The sequence below is a fragment of the Xiphophorus maculatus genome, chromosome 5, assembly GCF_002775205.1.
Source record: "Xiphophorus maculatus strain JP 163 A chromosome 5, X_maculatus-5.0-male, whole genome shotgun sequence".
Lineage (NCBI taxonomy): Eukaryota > Metazoa > Chordata > Actinopteri > Cyprinodontiformes > Poeciliidae > Xiphophorus > Xiphophorus maculatus.
In genome coordinates this window covers 13,548,052-13,568,050 of record NC_036447.1, presented here as the reverse complement: position 1 = coordinate 13,568,050, position 19,999 = coordinate 13,548,052, and the positions used below count along the sequence as shown (strand labels likewise).

Genomic DNA, 19,999 nt, shown 5'->3' with positions numbered 1-19,999 from the left:
ACAGCCACAGACCACTGAATTAATTTTGTGAAGAAAGATTTTGCTTCGGAGAGCCAATGACATCACCCTGTAAACCAGGCTTAAGTCCTAAAAACAACAATACTCCACGTGGACAGCTGCAAACAAGAAGGCTTAATGAAGTCCAGATAAAAGTGTTCAGTAGTTTATTCTTTTGAGCTTTAAACCTCATTCTGTAATGGAACATGCTGTTTTTGGAAATGTTAGCAGAAATTAGGAAATCTCAGTTATGGTAAGGACCTATAGTCTTGAAAGACAGAGAGACTGCAGTATTAGTGATGCTAGCTGAGCTAAGTGCTAATATGAGTTGCAAAGTCCATTTAAATCTTAAACTCCAATCATTTTGACATTATTTTAAAAACAGTAAGACAATGTTTTATAGCAACTCTTGTCACATACACAGCTCCTAATCAAGTAATTATTGAACACTGACTTTAACCTAGAAAAATTACATTGCATTGCTGTTTCTTATAGTGTTGTATATAAAAACAATTGACATCAGAAATTAGCCAAAACTTAAAAGTCTTAAGTCAATGTACAAATTACATGGGCAAAGATTAATTTTATGAACCTTAGTACTGATTGCAATAAATAATTGATCAAAGTTGATGGCAAATTTTTTACTATTAAGCAGAAAAATGAGGTGCATTTTTTCTCCTTAAAAGGAGAAAAAAATATATTTTCAACCAAGAAAAGAAAAAAAGCATTTTAAAATCTACATATTTACATTATACATTTGCCATCATTTGGGCATCTCAGTAGGTCTATTCAGTCCCTTGCAACAAGCACACACATGCACTTCACTTAAGTTTCTTCAAAATCGCAATAAGGACGATTTTGATCAGAAGATACAAACATAAATCAGAAAAATCTGATTAGAAAACCCTCAAATTTGATGTTTTTCTACTTTTTTGCACACACAACAGATCAGAAAATGATGGAATCAAATATACTCACAGAGGTCTGTTTTCTTCTCACAGCGTGTATTCCTGAAAACTACAGTGTGATGCTGCAGGCTCCTGCACTCCCTTTAACCTGTCTGATCCACACCCTGGTAGAACTAACTAAACCTCCCCCTCTCAGTCAGCTTTTCTCTCTCTCCCGTCGGTTCCCTCACCATGCCGCCCCCTCCTCCTTTTGCTGCAGCTGAGCTGTTCTCACTGCTTTGACACTCCTGAGTATAGATGTGCAAAAGACACACATTAATTTTATTAGACGGAGTGATTTTAGGTCAGTTCAATTGTTCTCGAGGATTTCAGATCGAATAACTAGGTGCAGTCATGTGTGAAGTGACTGTAAAGGAATTCCCACCCACTCTGGTCTACATCATCCCTTAAGCTGGGTTTTTTTTTTTGGTTTTGCTTGAAGCAGTGAACAGCTCCCCCTAATGGTCACAAAGCTGCAGCATCGCTGCAAAAGGTGATGGCAAATGGACGGAAGGTCTAGTGCTTTTTAATATCTTTTCTAAATGAACGATTCTTAAAATGCTCCTTTCATTAATTAATCTAGCTATATCATCAATCATGAACTCCATCTTGTTGCTATGAATTTTCCTTCCTGTCCTCATTTGCTACCATAACCTTTTACTAAGGTGGGAGAGTCGAGTGAATTATCAAAGAATTAAATGTTACATTTAAAAGAAGAAAAAGCAAGCACAGAAAATAAATGCCAACAGACAAATGAAAGGTAACTTGCACCACTGCATCTTAAGCCCAATTGGAGTAAGAAGGACAAGAAAGTAGATCTGTAACTGACCTGCCATTGTCCCGGCCAACACCCCAGACACGGATACTGGCAATGGGCTGGGAATGAAGCACGCTGCGGTCCATTGGGTCAACCAGGTTCAACATGTTATTCTCCAGCACCAGGTACATATCCTTCCCCTATGCAAAAAATACACACAGATGAATAAATCACTAATCACTGATCACAAGTATCAGAACAGACAGTCCTAACTTCCTGCCGCTATATCAGAAACATTTATGTACCTGCCTAATAAACACAGTGACATGGCAGAACCGTTGTAGACTAACAGAGTAGAACGGTTGTAGATATTCACAACTGGTCAAACTGCAGTCGTCAAAACAATGTCAAAGCAGTCCTTAAAAGTACTGCTTGGATGTAATATTTGCAATACATTCAAAATCTTGCTTTTCAATACCGTATTTTGTCATTTGGATGAACCTCCGCTGTGTCTTGTTCCCTCACCTGATAATAGATCTCAGAGAAGAAGATGCTAATGAATGTTTGGTGCTTTGTGATCAGAAGGGAGTCCCAGACTTCCCTCTCCCCAGCCACTTGTTCCAGCTCCTCTGGGGGAATCCCAAGGCGTTCCCAAGCCAGCCGAGAAACATAGTCCCTCCAGCGTGTCCTGGGTCTTCCCCAGGGCCTCCTCCCGGTGGGATGTGCCCGGAACATCTCACCAGGGAGGCGTCCAGGAGGCATCCTGACCAGATGCCCAAGCCACCTCAATTCGGCAATCTAATCAATTCCTAATTGTGCAACCATAAACAGCTGTGTGTATGACCCAACCAGCCAAGCCCTGTACCCACAAGTAGGTGTATGCAACACTCCATTAATACAGGATGATTTACTGAACTGTTGTTCAGTGAATCTTGTCTTGTGATCATTTAAATAGTCATATGAACTTTTAAAAGAAGAAGTTTGACTTAATTTCCACCTCTACATCTGAGCGCTTAGCTGTCTTAAGGGAATATGTTACCATATGATGTTAATGTGTGTGTGTGTGTGTGTGTGTGTGTGTGTGTGTGTGTGTGTGTGTGTGTGTGTGTGTGTGTGTGTGTGTGTGTGTGTGTGTGTGTGTGTGTGTGTCTGTGGAGGGGGGGTGTAGGTGTGTGTAGGGGTGTGTACATGTTCAGCTATCCTATTGAGGACCCTTTCTGGCTATGGTCCAGATAAGACCCACTGGTCCAGTCCAGTCCTAATCTGATGTACCCTGTTGTGTAGGTTTAGGGGTTACGTTTAGCTGCATGATATTAATTAGGTTTTGGTTAATCTTAGGTTTAGGAATAGACTAATATTGGTTAGGTTTGGGGGAAATGTCTGGATTGGGCATAAATGCAGTAACTAAAATGACTGCAAGTCAATACAAAATTCCAATATGGGTAGAAATATGAACTTGTGTGTGTGTGTGTGTGTGTGTGTGTGTGTGTGTGTGTGTGTGTGTGTGTGTGTGTGTGTGTGTGTGTGTGTGTGTGTACTCCTAGGTCTCTAAATAAATTATTCACTCCTAAAAGAAGGGATGGAAATAAAGGGCTATCAAAAGGGAGAAGAAGCTCTCTACCGCCATGTTCTGTCAGTTCACATTAAATAAATCCACAGCACAGCGAGCAGCAAAAAACCCTCTTACTCTCTTCTTTCTCCTCACATCCACGAGCCCATTGCTGTCATCTTGTTTCCATTTTACTTTATGCTAATCTTTTTTTATTATTTTTTTTACAGAGACTTCTTACCTCCAAACTATTTTACTTTAATCATTTAGAAAATATTTTATACCCAAAGCAAAGTCACATATGGTATGCAGCGTCCCTCACCTCGCCCCAGATGCCGACGGTGTCCCGTATGTCGTTCTTGCAGTAGGACAGTTGTCGGATGCAGTTGTTGACGGCTACGCTGCTCTTCCCGGGGGCCAGGTCCTCCTCGGCCATCTCCACCCAACCCAAAGAGCGCACTGCAAAACACTGGAAACAAAAAAACAGAACATGAGTGAGTTACACAATCAGCTTTCAGAGATGCATGATGATGAAACACATACAACATGTTTGTTTTATCAACAGTCGTGGTTTTAAAACTTTCTATACCGCTGTTTACTCAAAAAGTAAACTGAGGAAGCGCGGTGCAAATCATGGTGGTGACTCACAAAGAGAGGGTGAGAGTCAAGTTACAGAGATTAAAGGTACTTTTAGAATAATCAAAGTAGATGTGGAGTTCATTACCTTGACTTTGATAGAAGCAGCTACAAAATACTGCAGTGAGCTTTAATTTCTGATTGCTACCACATTACACTAATTTAGCTTAATGCCACCGGGCTAAACAACCGTTTCAATCTACAATAAATCTATCCATTACTCCAGCCAAATATTGAGTTCACATTAGCCTCACTGAATTGGACTGCAGATGAGTCATCATACTAATAATCCAGTTGCAAAATAAATCAACTGGACGATGGAACTGTTTATCAATTAACCTTAAAGCCTAAAGTCTTTATCATCTGGATGCTGGATTTGAATGTTTTTAAGACCACAGCAGGAAAACCACAGATGTTCAACAAGAAATCCTCCACTAGGGGGCAATATTGTCCAGCTAGACAACTGCAGAAGAGAGAATCACGTCAAATACCTTCTGTATTCAAAGGGCTGCAAACATTATTTAAAACATTTTCTTATCATAGCTTTATTCTCTTAAAAACGACATTGAGTGCAACATTTTTTTACCCATTTTTAACTACTCATATTTTTATTTTATTTTTATTTTTTGGCATCTTCAGGTATTTTTTATGTCCAAGTAGAAATAAAAAACTACTTCAGAGCTATCTGGAATCCTGAAATATTAAAAGAAAAAAAAAAACAGAGAATCCTTTCATGGCAAGATGTCAAAATACATTGAGAATAACCTCTATATGGTGGAGTGGTTACGACGAAAACAAAACAAGAATGAAAAGCTACCAAACAATTAAAATTTTTCATAACATGGATGTAAATTGATAATAAACACACATGAACTCCTAACCTTAGCTTCTGGGTCACTGTTTACACTGCTGGACTCATTTTCCTCTGTGGTTGGACGATTCCTGAGAAGAAAAAAATGCCAGTTAAAATAAAAACCTACATAAGATGAAGGACAGAGGAGCGCGCATCAACAAAAGTTCTGTCTAATATTTAAATTTATGAGGTTTATTTTTAACACTTGAGGCCAAGGAAGTCTTTGGACCACCTGAATGATGGTTGGCAAAATACTTACAGTAATATAGCAATATAGTGTATATATAGCAATAAAAAAGTGGATAGCAATGACATGATTCTAAATGCTTTTAAACAGTCATTTAAAGGAAATTTGCTACAGTGTACAATCATTTCACCTGAGCTTGAGAGAAGCGTAGCGAAGCGTAGCACCCTCAAACTCTTTCAGACTGGGGTCAGGGTTCACCGTGGCCGCCTGCAGGTCCTGATGCACAGAAGTAAAAACATCAAATAGATTAAAACAGTCCAAACAAACATCACTAACCTAATTTACATCTTAAAGACTCCCACAGAACTAACATTGAAAATATACTGTTTTGCTAAGCTTTAAATCATGAATGACAAAGTCATGACACCTGTTGACTGAGTAGTTGATGAAATGCTTCGTCTTTATATAAAGCCGAGGTTTAAAAAATAAAAAATGTTATTGAAAAATGGTATTGTTAATTGATGGCCAAATCTTTAGGCAGTGGCATAAATGCCGTGTTCTGCAGCTTCAAAGCTTTCTGGAAAACTCTGAACATGTTCACTACTGTTTGACAGTAGTCAGGTTTTTTTTGTGCATTTAAATTGCTAAACCGATGACAGACCTGATCATTTCATCACGACCTGATACTTAAAACCCTAGACTTTAGAGAGGGTGTACTTTCTTTCCTCTTTAAGAGTTCCCTTTTTAAGAGTTTATTAAATGGATGATTTAAATCCCTGTGGGTGTTGGACCAAAGAGATACAGGCATTTTAAAAACCAAAATGCAAACATCTTGAAGTCGCTCGGGATGTAACAGCATGCATCCATGGGCTTTGGTAAATTAGAGAAGTGGTTGCACAGTCTAGCATGACATGCTACATGAGAAACAAATGTTAACAAACATTGGATACACACATGTACACATTTTTTATGTGCAAACACATTTATAGCTGTGCAATTACAATGAAAAGATGAGCGTTTTTTAATCACGAGTAAAAAAAACCAAACAAAAAAAAAACAGCTAAAAGTGTTACTGCAGCCAGATAACATATTCTTAAATGAGGTGACATCTATGATGAAGCATCAGCCACGCATGCTGCTGCCCAAGCTTTTAGAGTATTAAATTCAAACATGGGAGGGGGAGGACAGATGAGGAGCAGAAGTCACCAGCGTTGGGTGCGTAATACTTGCCTTCCACACTTCACTATCAATTTTTCCTCCAAATTCACTCCACACCTGCTTCTACATAAAGCATTAAGACACAAACACAGATAGCGTTGGGTCGACACATGGAAGTCAAAGGAGGAAGAGGAGGAGGCATCAGAGGAATAAATTCAGTTGAAAGTCGTTATCTGACAAACTTACTCCAAACTCACTGATACGAGGCGTACTAACTAGAAAACTCCACACTTTATCATTTTGAAAAAAATAGATACTTTTAAATTGTAATAGCCCTACAAATATATTAGGGAATATTTAATTCTCTTTCATAAGAATTAAATGTTTTTTATATGTTCATATATGAACAGTTTACATTAAACATAAATGTAATATTCATGTAGAAATATATATGTACGGTATATATATCCTTAATGTAAAATTTATGTACGATGCTGTGATTTATTCCCTTGCAGATTTTCTCTGTTTTTTATTTTTTACACTTAAATGTCTCAGATCACACAAATTTTAACAATCTGGGGAAATTCACAAAAAGTAGTTTTCAAAGGATGATTTAATTTATTAAGGGAAAACGTTACACCCACCAGGCCATATGTGAAATAGTAATCGACAATAAATACAACCGGTTATTAGGGGGAAGTTATTTTTTTCACAGAGGTCCGGCGTGATTTGGCAAACTTTTTTCCTAAATAAACGAAACCATCTTTTGAAAATGGCTTTTTGTAATTAATCTGGTATATTTATCTGATATTCAAATTTGATTGATGATCTAAAACATTTAAGGGTGACATACAAAACAAAAATAAATTAGCTTAGTAATTATTTCCCACTGCAATTCATTCACATCTAAAGAAGTCATAAATATATAGCTGCTTTATGTTTGTATTTACTTAAAGTGGAGGCGCTTACCACTGGTAGTACATAGATCATCCACCAGTGGGCATAAGACAAGTATAGAACTAGATACAGTAGATGGTGAAAAGGTAGAGGTCGCCAACATATGCTAAAAAATGTTTTTTTTAGAGGTCCAGCAATATTCCCTAATTATTGTGTTCCTTAGTAGAATTTTATCTCGACCCTAATAATAAACTATTGTTTAATATAATACACACAGTTACAGAATACGCCTGTGATCATTTAGGAAGGTTATAAAGCATTTTTAACCTTCAAGAAACATTTGACATCAGTAAAAGTTTGTTATTTTGAAGGCAATTACTTCAGAATGTATACAGAACTACTTCATGTTTAAATAAGAATATGGTGTACTTCAAATAAAGTCTGTTATGAGTATTTATGCTGTGTCTGAAGTAAAATCAAACACTTGCAAAAGGAATCAATTGCCTAATTTTTGTCACAAACAAATTGTTAATTACCAAGGAGACAGGATAGGCTAAAGACTGATTCTCCTACCTTGTCTTCATCTTCATGATATTGAGAACGATTTTCTTGATCGGGCGTCTCCTGTAAGGACGTGGAACGAGGCTAAAAAGGGAAAGAAAAAGAAAAATTAAATCAAATCTAGAATATAGTGAATTGCAGTTTTTATTGAGAAGTGACAAAGGCTCCAGCGGCGTGGAGGTCGCTCTCAACAGACTGACGTGCCAGAATCTCATCTGAGCACATCCATCCGTCAACATCACTCCATTCTCCCTGGATCAATATTTTATCTAGACGTCGCTGCTCTCTATCAGCCTCCTTTCCTCTCTTCACTTTATTCCATCATTCAGCATGATTGGCCAACTGATTCTCGCAGCACGACCGCGTTCAACATTTGAAATGTCAGGGCAGCCGCAGATCGTACGACAGTTTTAATAAAGAATGGAAAACCGTAATAAATTTACACGGTCTTCTTTAAAGGTATCCAAACTGCTTGCAATTTCTAACATTTTGTTAAATTACAACCACAAACTTCCACGTTACAGACAGATTTTTTTGACAGGTAAAAATCTAGAAAGTTTACTCTGATGTCACTAAATGAAGTTTTCAATGATTAATTGTTCAGTATTTGCAACCAAGCAGACTTGATCTTCTATTCTATGTTATCAACCTTCTAACAACAGCAGTCAATTTAAATAAACTATTAAGAGAAAGCCTGAAGAAGTCATATATATTGGGTCGGATGAGACTAGGCTTTAACTCTGAACCAAACTTTAATTTTTAAAATTTTAATAATTAAAATTTTTTTTAATTTTAATTAGTGCTGGGAGCATTATTTTACAGGGGAGGTTTTTTCTCCCAAACACAAAACCTGTGGCAAGACAATCAATGTTCTCCATCTAATATGACTGACTTCGAGTTGTTTCATAAATATATGTAACATATGTATTTAAAAAAATACATAAAAATTACAGTGAGAATATCCTCAATGATAAGGAGACCTTGATCGTTTGTCCAAATACAAATTTATAGATGGTCTAATACTTACAAAGTAGCAGCTGTTAACAAATCCACATGTAGGGAGAGTGGACTCATGACTGGATAGCGGCTCCACTGAGCTGTCAGAGGTCGTGCTTCCTGAACGAGTCGACGCTCTGAAAAAGATCTCCGCCTGGCGTGACAAGAAAGCAGTTGTTTAAAAGAAGGTTGTATCTATCACAAAGCTTCTGGTGAGCTCTGTGACTGTCTGTTAGCATAACAATGTCTTGTTTTGTGTCTTAAAAGAAAATAATTTCTCATATTAAGAAAAACAGCAATTATAACATACATGTTGTTTATCAGGACTTTTTCTTAGGTCCCAAGTTCAGAAAACGTCATAAACTCATCTAATCATCTAAGTATGAAATACCACATGTAAAAATATTTTTTCCCACAATGTAGATTTGGATTTTAAAAAATCATAAACCGATTTCAAAACCGTATTAACAAGTGTAGACGTTTCAGCAGATTCATAAAATAATAAAAACAACCAATTTCAGCTCATTTCCTCTCACCTCGTGGTCGGGAGTGGTCAGGGGGCTCAGGGAGCCCTGGGAGTGTTTACGCGGCACAGGGGCCGTGGGGTCAGTCAGGGCCGGGGTCTCATTCTGCCCAGGTGGAGGTGGACGAGTGGAGGGCCGCTCCCACTGGGTGGTGCCTGTAGGAATGTGCCAGTAGTAGATACCGGCCATGTCTGTGATCTTCTTCCATCCTGGAGGCAAGTCGGGATCGGTCTGGAACGACTGCTCACTCCAGATATCTGCAGAGAGATTAAAACATTAAAATAAGATTTGCAGACCCTTCACATGCTTTTCAGACAGTATTCACAAGCCCTTATATCTAATTTAAACCTAAATTCAGAAATCAATTTCCACATTGTATAGAAAATAATTTATTGCTTAACTGAAATAAACAAACACCCAAAAAATAAGACAAATTCACAAATAACCACACTGGTACGACTGCACAGAAAGTTACTCTTCTGGATGATCCAGCTGCTCTCTGAGCTGAAGGAACAGCTGTCCAGGATTACAAAACCACTCTGCAGCTGTCTTAAATAAGCCATGTCTCCATGTTCTCAAGCAACAGCGACAAATCTTGTTGATACAATTATGCAACATACACACACGCATACACACACACACACAATGGTCCAGGCCTATTTAGAAAAGTGATCATACAGGCAGAAATAGAACAGAACACAAAATGTGCAACCAAACAAACACTGGGCTCAGTTTTAAAGCAATAAAGAGATAAATTTGAAATGTGCTAGCGAAAGAATAGTACACATCTAAAGACATTTAAAGACATATCGCTACTTAATGAGTGTTGTAATTGTGTCATCTTCTTCTTGGAAGTTTAGATTCATTCATTGGTTTTATTCTTTGTTTTCCTTTTTAAAATAATCGATTACAAGTCAAGTGCTACGCCTAAAGTATCCATCATCAAATGTGGGAACAGGCAGACACTGAGCAGCAACATCGCAATAAACATGGATGTCTCTACTACATCTAACTAATTTAAGTTGTACAGGAGTTAGATTAAATCATGGACACTCTTATGGAGGGTCGCTATTTTAGAGAAGAGATCAGAAGTAAAAGACACTTTTGATGGAAACAACTGAACAAGTTGGCAACATCCATCCATTTTCTAACACCCTTGTCCCTAGTGGGGTCGGCGGGGGTGCTGGTGCCTATCTCCAGCGAACGTTTCGGACGAGAGGCGGGGTTCACCCTGGAAAAGTTCCCAGGCTGTTGCAGGGCAAAGCTGGCAACATGAACTCTGTAAGTATTCAGCTCCAGTTTCCACTTTGTCACATTATAACCTTGAACTTCAATGTGTTTTGCAGGAATTGTATGTGTTAGACCAAAGCACACGAATAACCAACTGTGATATAGAAAGTAAATTATACATGTCTTTCAAAATGTTTTGCAGATGAAAATCAGCAAAAGTGTGGTAGAATTTTGTACTTATGCCCCCTCTAAAACTCTAAAACCCTGAAATCAAACCCAAAGCCTAGTTGTCTTTCAACATTACCCACATCTAGCCTCTGTAAGACTCAGGTGGGAACATGATGTTTAAAATGATTTTTCCTCCATTGTGCGCTTGGTTGAAGCTCGGAGAAAACACTGAAGGTGGGAATGTAAATCATCACACGCAGAAGTCCAATGAGGCTGAGAAGTGTTTGTTTTAAAACGGCACCAACTGTCTAAAAACATGTCAGTTCGCTCATCCTCTGTGAGCGACAAAAGCAAACGTTCTCTAGAGGTGCGTTTCCACTTTGGGTTCCCGAAGGATTTCACTGCAGAACTTAACTTCCCAAAATCGCTTTGTCCCTTTGCTGATTGTTCCTTTTATTCTGTAATGCAATTACAACATTAAGCTTGAAGGAAAGAGGAAAAGTAAGGACAACTTCGATCGAGATTACAATCACATGTCAAATTCCAATTTATGACAATTTCGTGTTGATTAAGCTCTGAATCAGAAGATAATGCTTTAATTCAGAGGAAATTTATCTTAAATAAGCAAACCCTATGAGATGAATCCTGTCTAAACATTAACCACTCACAAACATGCAGCAGCTGCTGCGCCATTCAAAATTAAAATCGATGTGTAATCGACAAACCTTAGCAGTTATTGCTTTAATCTGGATCTCAGAGCATAAACACTGCAAAATATTCTAATTTTACTGGTTAAAATCTCGTAAAGGCTTTGATGAGCGCGCAACCCTTTCTATATTCATCGCTCTCTACTGAGATTGGTGAATTCGATCAGCATATTTAAATACAAACTCTGTAAAACACAGTAATATTCAGCATCTGTGACTGGGTTTAAAGGTTGTGTTTGCAAATAAAAATACTTATTTAAACTGTTTGCGGTATTTCTTGAAGCTGAAGCCCTTCTCAGCTAGCAGAATGCAACATCTGCTCACAGAGCAGTTGACTGCAGCCGTAATTTACGGGGCAGTCAGACGTTTAGAGGAAGAGCAAGCCGCGTAGTTACCAAAAACACACTCGCACACACTTTACCAGAGAAGCACACACATTCACAGAACCACTGACGGCATGTTTGTGCGCAGAAAATGGAGTTTGTAGATAAAGTAGTAAAAAGAAAAGAATGCAACCCAGGTTCTAGCAACTCATAAAAGTGATATAAGCTCTGAAGGACTGGCCAGTTGGAACAAGTGTGTGTGACTGTGACTGTTGTGATTGCAAAGTAATCTTAAAGTGCTGATGATGCTGATGAAACATGTTGTCATGACAGCAGGCCATATGTTATCATTATGACTCGGTCTGCCCTGATTGAGATGAAACTGTAAAACATGTGCTTACAGACATGTCTTTGATGCAAAAGACATCAAATTATAATATCCAAGGAAATCGAATTCATTTAAAAGAAAATGCAAACATTTAATGTCCTCAAAAAAGTTTTTATATCCCACATTTTGTCATGTTAATGATAAACTTTTAAAAAAAAAATTTTTTTTCTATAAACCATAAAAGTGGAAGATAAATGACACATACAGAGTGGTGGATTTTGTGTTTAGTCCAAAGTATAACTTTACAAGATGCTCAATATTTCTCTTTCTAATGTTTTGTTGTTTTTTTTCTCAAAACATTTCTACTTCATTCGCCTAACATTAGGACTTTATTCTGGTAATATTAAAACTTTATTCTCATGTGACTGTATTCTTGCAATATTATGACTGTATTTTCATAATTAGTAGAAATAAAAAATCTTAACCTAGCCCTAATATTCCATCATAGAGTTGACCTGAATACAAAGTCCAAATAAACAGAAGCTGTAAAACCCTCCTGTCAAACAAATGGTAGGCACTGGGCCCATTGCTGCAAATAAATCCAGATTTTCCAAAATTTACATTTTCAAATTTGATTAATCAATAATATTGATTTATCACCGTGCCCCATAAAAACGTTCACCGGGTATGAATAGTTTTGCAGGCAACAGCGCATTGACACAACGTGCTGTCTGTCCTGGACTCCAGCGTCTCTCAGAGCAAGGAACTGTGAAGCAATTTCTGCCGGGAGATGGAGTTCTATAAGCCGAGGAAAAAATAGGTCAAAGCAAATAAGGCTTCAACAGAGAGAGGCTGGTTGTCTGGTGTGATCAGGAGAAAGGGCTGTGACAGAACTCAGGCCAGCGTGAGATGAGTGGAAATAGATTACACCATGAAGACACGGAAAGGAGGAAACACAGTTAGAGAAAATGTGAGGAGAGCTGAGACTGTTTTCAATGTTTGGAGGCTTCGTCATGGATCAGCACCATCAGCGGCGGTCTCTGCGAACACTGTGGGAGCCAAGGAACAACTTAGCATGCATGCAATGATGCAAGCTGCTGTTGTAGTGCACTTAGGATGTTGATTAAAAAAATGCCACACATGAGCAACAGAGGCACTAGCCTGTGACATCCCCAGTTAGCACGCAGTTCCATGCAAGAATACAGTATAGCAGAGCAGAGGGGGAAGGGAGCAAAACACCTGAACACATACACATGTTCCCTCTGGCAAACACTGCCATGCATCCCCTCTGTCAGTCTCTTATCACTGGAACGATGCAGCATGCACAGAGCAGACAACAACATGAACTTCGTGTTAGAGGAAACACGGATGTCTACGAATCTGCACATGCACACTTACAGAGACATACTCAGACAGCGCTCAAACTCTAAGCCCACAGTGAAGCCTCCAGCCGATCCCGACAAATCCACCTACCCTCATAATTGACAATCACAATGGCCAGCATATAGTCTTTCCCCAGCATCATAGTTAGCTAGCTGCCTCTCTCACAGCCAAGAACCTGCTGCTGTAATCAAAGCAAAAGCCCCAGACAGTCAGAAAAAAAGAAAGAGAGAGACAGAGAGAGAGGGGAGACACAGCAGAGAGAGGGTTGAGGGGAAAGAAGGAGAAAAGAGCCGTGGGTGGTCGTATTCAGATACGAAGCAGATTTTCTGTGAAAACAAAATCTAAAACCCCCCCAAAAAACAGGTTAAAGCAGCACTGAGAGAAGTGCGAGCAAGACAGAGCGAGAAAGAGGCTGAGACAGAGGAGAAGGGAGAGAAGTGGTGCATCCCCTGCAGTTGAACTAGGTTTGCTGCTGTTGTCATCTTCTAAGTGGAGCATCAAACAAAACCTGTCTCCTTTTTCTGTACCCAAACGAGCACATCTGAGCACACAGTGATAAATTAACAATGTCGTACAAGCAAACCTTAATGAGAATGCTGATCACTTTTTTTTTCTCCACCTTTCCTTTGGTGTGTGTTTGTCATATTAGATGTAGCAGGAATGCAATGAAGAGGTGGCGGAGCATGGATGAACAGGATGTTAAAGAAAAGCTGATGTTTTTAGAAAGATATTTTGAGACTGACTGTAAAACACACGACAGAAGGTTGTTCCCTTGTGGATGTTCGTTTTTGCCTTCATTTCAAGCAGCGATGTCCTGATCTGAACCCTGGTGGCTCAGGGTCCAGCTCAGAAGCCCCTCACAAAGTTTATTTTCTTTACTGTTGAGGCCAATTTTGTTAGCTGTATTTCCAGTAAGACATGTGGCGCAGTTTTGCAAAGCACGTTTTTTGACAACACTTGCCTTTTTTATGAAAACATAGGCCCGGACGATATGGCTGAAAACCATATCACGATATAAGTGTTTCATATCAATTTATATCAATAATTATTGATAAGTTAAATATCTGAACTTCTACCAAACTGACAGGACCTTTTCTGTTTCATTCACAGTTTTAACTCCACACCATTATTTGGCATTTTTAAGCTGTTATGAGGCATGGTGGCAGAACCTTAAACTGCTGCTGAGCAAGTTACTCTGCAGGTTGTTGCTAGGTAACCAAAGAGTGGGTGAGTTGCTAGGTAACCAATGACTGAGTGAGTTAGTTGATGTCACCGACCGTGCTTAGTTGGTGACATCAACATCATTTAAGAAAATACATGCCAGCGATTTTCCAAAACATTAAAATTAATAGATGATTTTGCTGGGACTCTTTTTTGGCTGAGGGCATTAGGGGCTATAAAACAACTCAGACCAGAACATCTATTATTTGTTATACAATATGTGAAAGCTGAAGAATATTCTTAGTCATGCAGGTTGTGGTAGTCATGGATGCTTGATTATAGGTCAGCTCGACTTTCTCTCTTGTTTCTAGGAGATGTCATATCTTCAAATGTAAATAACCCTCCAGCTTCGGTCCATCGTCTTGAAACTCAGCATCAATTATTAAAGCTGAAGGACTGCAAATAAGAGCTGTGATGTCTTTAAGAAACGAGAAAGACCAGTTGCTCTCTGTTCAAGTACCAAAAAAGCTGGTGAATGTATGACAAATGTGAAGGAAATTTCTTAAATAGGACACAAGTGACTCTCTTTAGTTCTACATGCCTCTATTTTTCCATCTGTATGTGGGCAAAGTTTTCAACTGTGTCTGTAATGTCCAAAGCGAAAGATCTACTAAACTTAAAGGTAGCATTTAGACAATGAAGTACAATGAAAGCACAAAGAAAGGATCTGCAAGATTTTCTGTGTAAAATTAGTTTGTGTTGGTCTTCTAACAAAAAGTCTCCACTTCACTGAAAAACAGACAAACTCCAGTGCATGAGCAAAAGTACCTCCATATAGGAATGTTCAATGACAATGTCTTTCACATTTAATGCAGTCTTGGGTAGAACTATGTTTAAATGAAAAAGACAAACAGTGGCCTTTATGTTTCTATGAACTTAGCATTACTGTTTAATAATATTAAAATATCCAAAGCTAAAAATACTGCTGTGGTACTTAGTCTTACTCTTTATTTAGTATTATTTATCAGCAAAGTGATTAGGAGAAATCTGAATCTACTTAGTGCAAAAAACTAGGCTAGTTTAGTCACAGTGGTAAAATCTGATTAATCTTAGTAAGAAGACATATGAGAGAAGCATACTATTTTAATTCCTATAATTATTATTATTCAGATGTATAATAGTAGGCTGCACAGTGGTGCAATAGGTAGCACTGTTGCCCTGCAACAAGAAGGTCCTGGGTTTGATTCCCAGACTGGGGTTGAACTAAACTCCGCATTTTCATCCTTCAGCCTCGTGTTAAGTTGTTTCCTGGAGGCCAAGACATGTTTTGTAATTCTGGGGCAAAAAACGTTGTAGAAGAATATTGTTTTTGGTGGATGTGAGGGACTCGGCTCAGTTCACCTTTACAAAAAAGTTCTTTGCTATATTGAAGGATGGATGCTTGCTCCATCCTTCAATATAAACAGCTACAGTATATGATAATAACGTATATTTCCATCAGAAAAGTCTTGGAATATAAATGATGCTATCACTTTACATAAAGTAATGTAGGTTCAGTTTCCCACCGGCTTGCTTTCAAAGGCTTTAATTTTGTAAGAAAAGTATATTTTTTTCATGAGAAGATTTAAAGAACATGAAAGCAATTTTGATTTAGTTATGTTAATGCTGTCAAGATTTGTTTTCTGAAACCAAAATATAAAGGTTTACACCTTTAAACATCTATTTTTCTCCTTTATTAGTCGGAAAGCAATACATACAACTATCACTGTGAATGTATACAATCACAACCCAATATTTAAAATATAAACAAGAACACCGAGATTAAGCCTCAGAGATCAGACAAATGAACTATGTTGCTCAATAGATAGTATGGAAATTCAGAAAGATCTGCTGCTGGCAATCAAACTTGCAAAGAAATGAAACACAGAGGCTCCAAGTCTTCAACTCGACAGAGCTGTGAGTCAACGGAAAAGCAGAAGGGGGAGAAAAAAAAGCCCTACGTCTACAGGACACAAATTGGTTTTCAGCAGTGAACAGTGTAGGGATCATGGCTGAAGAAGATGGAAGTATTTCATTTGTCTGATGGGCCCAAATGAAAACTTTAGCATCTTATTTTAACACAATGCTGATAAGATACAATGAGCATATCAATAGATACTGCTCAGGACATTAGCAATAAGTGCTTTGAAAGAGGACAGGATGACAAAAGAGCTCATTCTACATAAAACCCAGGAAAAGAGAGAAACTGCCAGACAAAATTTTACCTCAGATGAACTTGAAAAGACACCTTAAATTAGAAAAGATTGATTTTCAAATTACAACAGATGGATCCGTGCATGTTTATTCTTCCTCCATAGAGTTAAAAACAAAGTCTTATTTCCTAAGAGTTTTGTCAATTAATAAGAAAAGCAAAGGGAAACACTATCATAAAGCAAAACACAAGTCCTTTGATTTCTCAATCTCAAAAAAAAATCTGAAGGGCACAAAATATAAAAGGGCAAAGGTCAGAACAGTCTGATTTTTCAGCAACATGCAAATGAATTGGCTCTTAGAGGTGCTTTTATTATGGGCCAAAGTAAAAAGCTCTACTGACTCAGCCATTGTTAATGAGTGCACAAGTGCTGTAGCTGAAACCCTAATGGAGGGAAAGCAAGAACAGGACTTGCACAGAAAACAAAGTGAGTTTAAATATTGACCCAAGATCAGCTAAAACATCTGGATGGTGCCATTTATGAGGAAATGTATATGCAGATGACTAAGCTGCTGTGTCTGACAATGCACAGTTGTTAGTACATTAAAGTATGTTGCCTGCACTCATAAAAATATCTCTCTGCCAAAGTCAAACAGCTTCTGGTAGAAAGGGTGTGATAGTGTGGGGCAGCATCTCCCTCACTGGGAAAAAAAAGACTTAGAAAGCAAACTCATCGCAGAGAAATAAGGTAAGATTCTGCAGCCAGAGGAAAACCCACATCTCCAGTCTTAGAGCTAAGCTCTGTCCTCACAGAACGGGATTCATCAGAGACAACCTCAGGAGTTTGGGAGTGGAGAAAATGGAAAGCCCTAAGTGTAGTTCGTACCTTAGCAAATACTTGTCAGATCAGAGCTTGAGTGTGCTCTTCTTTTCAGAGTGACCAACACAAACACACATAGTGACTATAAATTCTGGCTGAAAAATGAGATGCCGTCCCACAGCAGTGTGAGACCACGCTGGTGACGGGTATTAGGAGGAGGTGACAGGCTGCTGTGGTTTTGTTCTCCATCATACTACTGTGGCCTCTGTTTCATGAATACATGCTTTTAAACATCATTAATTGGAATTTACTGTGACAATGATAAATAAAAATCATATCATGATAGGAAATTTATCATGATAAGTGATAAGCAATACAATAAATACCATCCAAACATGAAACACAAGTTAGTAGCAGAAAAATCTGCTTGGTTGTGTTTGAAAGGATTTGGCAGGTTTTTCATTGGAATAACTCAAAACACTCAGCTCTGCTATTAAATCCAGAAATGCATTTTCTGTGGTGCCATTTTAAGGGGACGCACACAGGCTTTCCGACAGGATAACATTTAATGCCCAGAAGCTGCAAAGAGATAACTGACCAATGAAAATGATCCGTTTTTCAAAGTAAGTGTGTATTTAATATAGGAGGGTCTTTTTTTTTTTAAATACCTCCATAACATTTAGCAGAAAAATAAAGTCAGGCAGAGATTTTGTGTTAATTCATTGCAGATGGGCAGAGTTGACCGACTAACCACCCATGAGGTTACAAGGCCAGAACCAGGAGAGGTCAGAGCTGCAACGTTTGTTATTCTGTAAATGCATAACTGTTTCCATGAACCAACACAAACAGAGTTACCATAAATGGAAACATGTCATCAGTGAGAGGATGGCTGCAACCACTACAGAGCACACAAACACACACACAAAAAGTCCAGTCTGTGGCACTCAGCCTCACAAACAATCTGTCAGCAAACAACAGAAGCTATAAAGTTTAATGCAATAAAGTCTTTACAGCAGGAGTTTGATTTTGTGCGAGTACCTGTCTCCTCAGGGGAGTTGCTGTCCTGGGACAGAGTAGTCCAGCTCAACTCTTCATCACTGGGGTTTAGATTCTGGATGCGGTTCAACGCACAGTCTGTCTTTGCTCCAGTCCTCCGGTCCTTCTTTGTCTCTGGAGAGGAGGAGGAAGAGGAGGGGCAGGAGGCAGCAGAAAGCAGGCGGGTGTCTTCTGGACTGTCTTGCCTTGGCGGAGAGAGCGGGGGAGGAACCCCAGAGTTCTTTTCTGATTGGAGGAGCGCGAGGTTGGACTGGAGTTTGGAGATGATTTCAGAACCTGAAGAAACTCTGCCCTCCTTCATGGGAGAATCAGAATTCAGCATCAGCAAAGGTTTCCTCTCCTCCTCCTCCTCATCCTCCAGCCCCTCCACCACCTCATCTTCCTCCATCTTCATCTTTGATGGGATTTCCTTTTCAGACAGAATGCTTATGTCGTCGGGCTCCTCCGCCTCAACGTTCAAGACAAAGTCTAAATCTGCCATACTGCCGTTCAGCTTGGTCTCATCCGTCCAGTTAATGTTACAATCTGCATCTGATTCCGTTTTCTGCTCCGACTCGGCGTCGCTGGTGGATCCTGGCCGCTGCTCAGCATCCGACTCAAACACATCCTCCTCTCGGTCGTTGTTCGTCAGAGAGTGACTGTCTTGCTCTTCTACCGTGTTAACATTGGGATCATCAGCTATTGGTTCTGGATTACACTCAGGGTCTGTCGGGTCGGGGTCGGTTGTGTTTTTATTGTGGTCCTGACCGGCTTTACGCAGCTGGTTGGCCCCGTTCTTGGCTAGCTTGGGATTGTTGGGGGCTGCAGGCTGCGACGGGGACAAAGACGGCGATGTTGAAGGTGGCGCATTTTCTCCAAGGCCCATGGCGGCCTGGATGCTCGTGAGTGCATACTTTTTGCGACACTTGGGTGGCGTGGCCGAGCCTTGCTTGATGACGTCGCTGCTAAGTAGCTGATTGTGTGAAGAGCGGAGGCTGAGAGAGGTGGGAGGCGTGGCAGCAGGGCCATTGCAATTGGTCACATCCACTGACATCATTGTAACACGAGACAGAGGACCTACAATAGAAAACAAACTGGAGATTAATACATTTGACAACATACACGAATGTCAAAATAAAAAACATGATTAGCTATAGTATCATAAAATAGCTCTGTCCTGAGTGAGCAGTGAAGGCTGCTGTGATTAAGCTGATTTTATCCCCGAACACGGAGCTGTGGCCAAGTTTTACCAAGGCACTCCACTGCAATCAGTAGGAAAATTTGACTGAAATGAGTTTAGTTAAGATATTGTGAACTAAAGTGCTTAAATTAAATTTGTTCAAGATTCCTTAATGAAGGTCTAACCTAAAGCATTAGGGATCTGAATGCTTTAGATCATTAATGCAGTCAGGGATCCAAAGCTAAAGTATTTATTTTAAGTACAGAAAATATATCATTTATAGTTACTAACTGGATTAAAAGATCAGCTTCACATGAATGTTTTTCTGCCATTTTACAACTACTTCAAAGCTAATTCTAAAACATTTCAAAGGTGCTTTAAATAATAATAATAATGTGAATAATAAAGAAT

General features: G+C 39.0%; 1 protein-coding gene across 8 annotated transcripts in view; it reads right to left on the bottom strand.

Moving 5' to 3' along the window:
* Positions 1-19,999, bottom strand: part of apbb2 (amyloid beta precursor protein binding family B member 2) — a 55,922-nt gene that overhangs the window by 12,767 nt on the left and 23,156 nt on the right. For 4 of the 8 annotated variants that reach the window (XM_023333568.1, XM_023333569.1, XM_023333570.1 and 1 more), the window contains exons 4-12: positions 18,412-19,485; positions 9,075-9,319; positions 8,570-8,692; positions 7,555-7,626; positions 6,157-6,207; positions 5,117-5,202; positions 4,768-4,828; positions 3,573-3,719; positions 1,774-1,901 (exon numbers count right to left, since the gene is read on the bottom strand). In XM_023333568.1, coding sequence (XP_023189336.1) covers positions 1,774-1,901; positions 3,573-3,719; positions 4,768-4,828; positions 5,117-5,202; positions 6,157-6,207; positions 7,555-7,626; positions 8,570-8,692; positions 9,075-9,319; positions 18,412-19,465 — 1,967 coding nt within the window. In that variant the 5' untranslated portion in view covers positions 19,466-19,485. Of the gene's footprint in view, positions 1-975; positions 1,742-1,773; positions 1,902-3,572; positions 3,720-4,767; positions 4,829-5,116; positions 5,203-6,156; positions 6,208-7,554; positions 7,627-8,569; positions 8,693-9,074; positions 9,320-13,291; positions 13,435-18,411; positions 19,486-19,999 lie in introns of those variants that run through there. The other 4 variants (XM_023333573.1, XM_023333576.1, XM_023333572.1 and 1 more) reach the window with 4 other exon arrangements.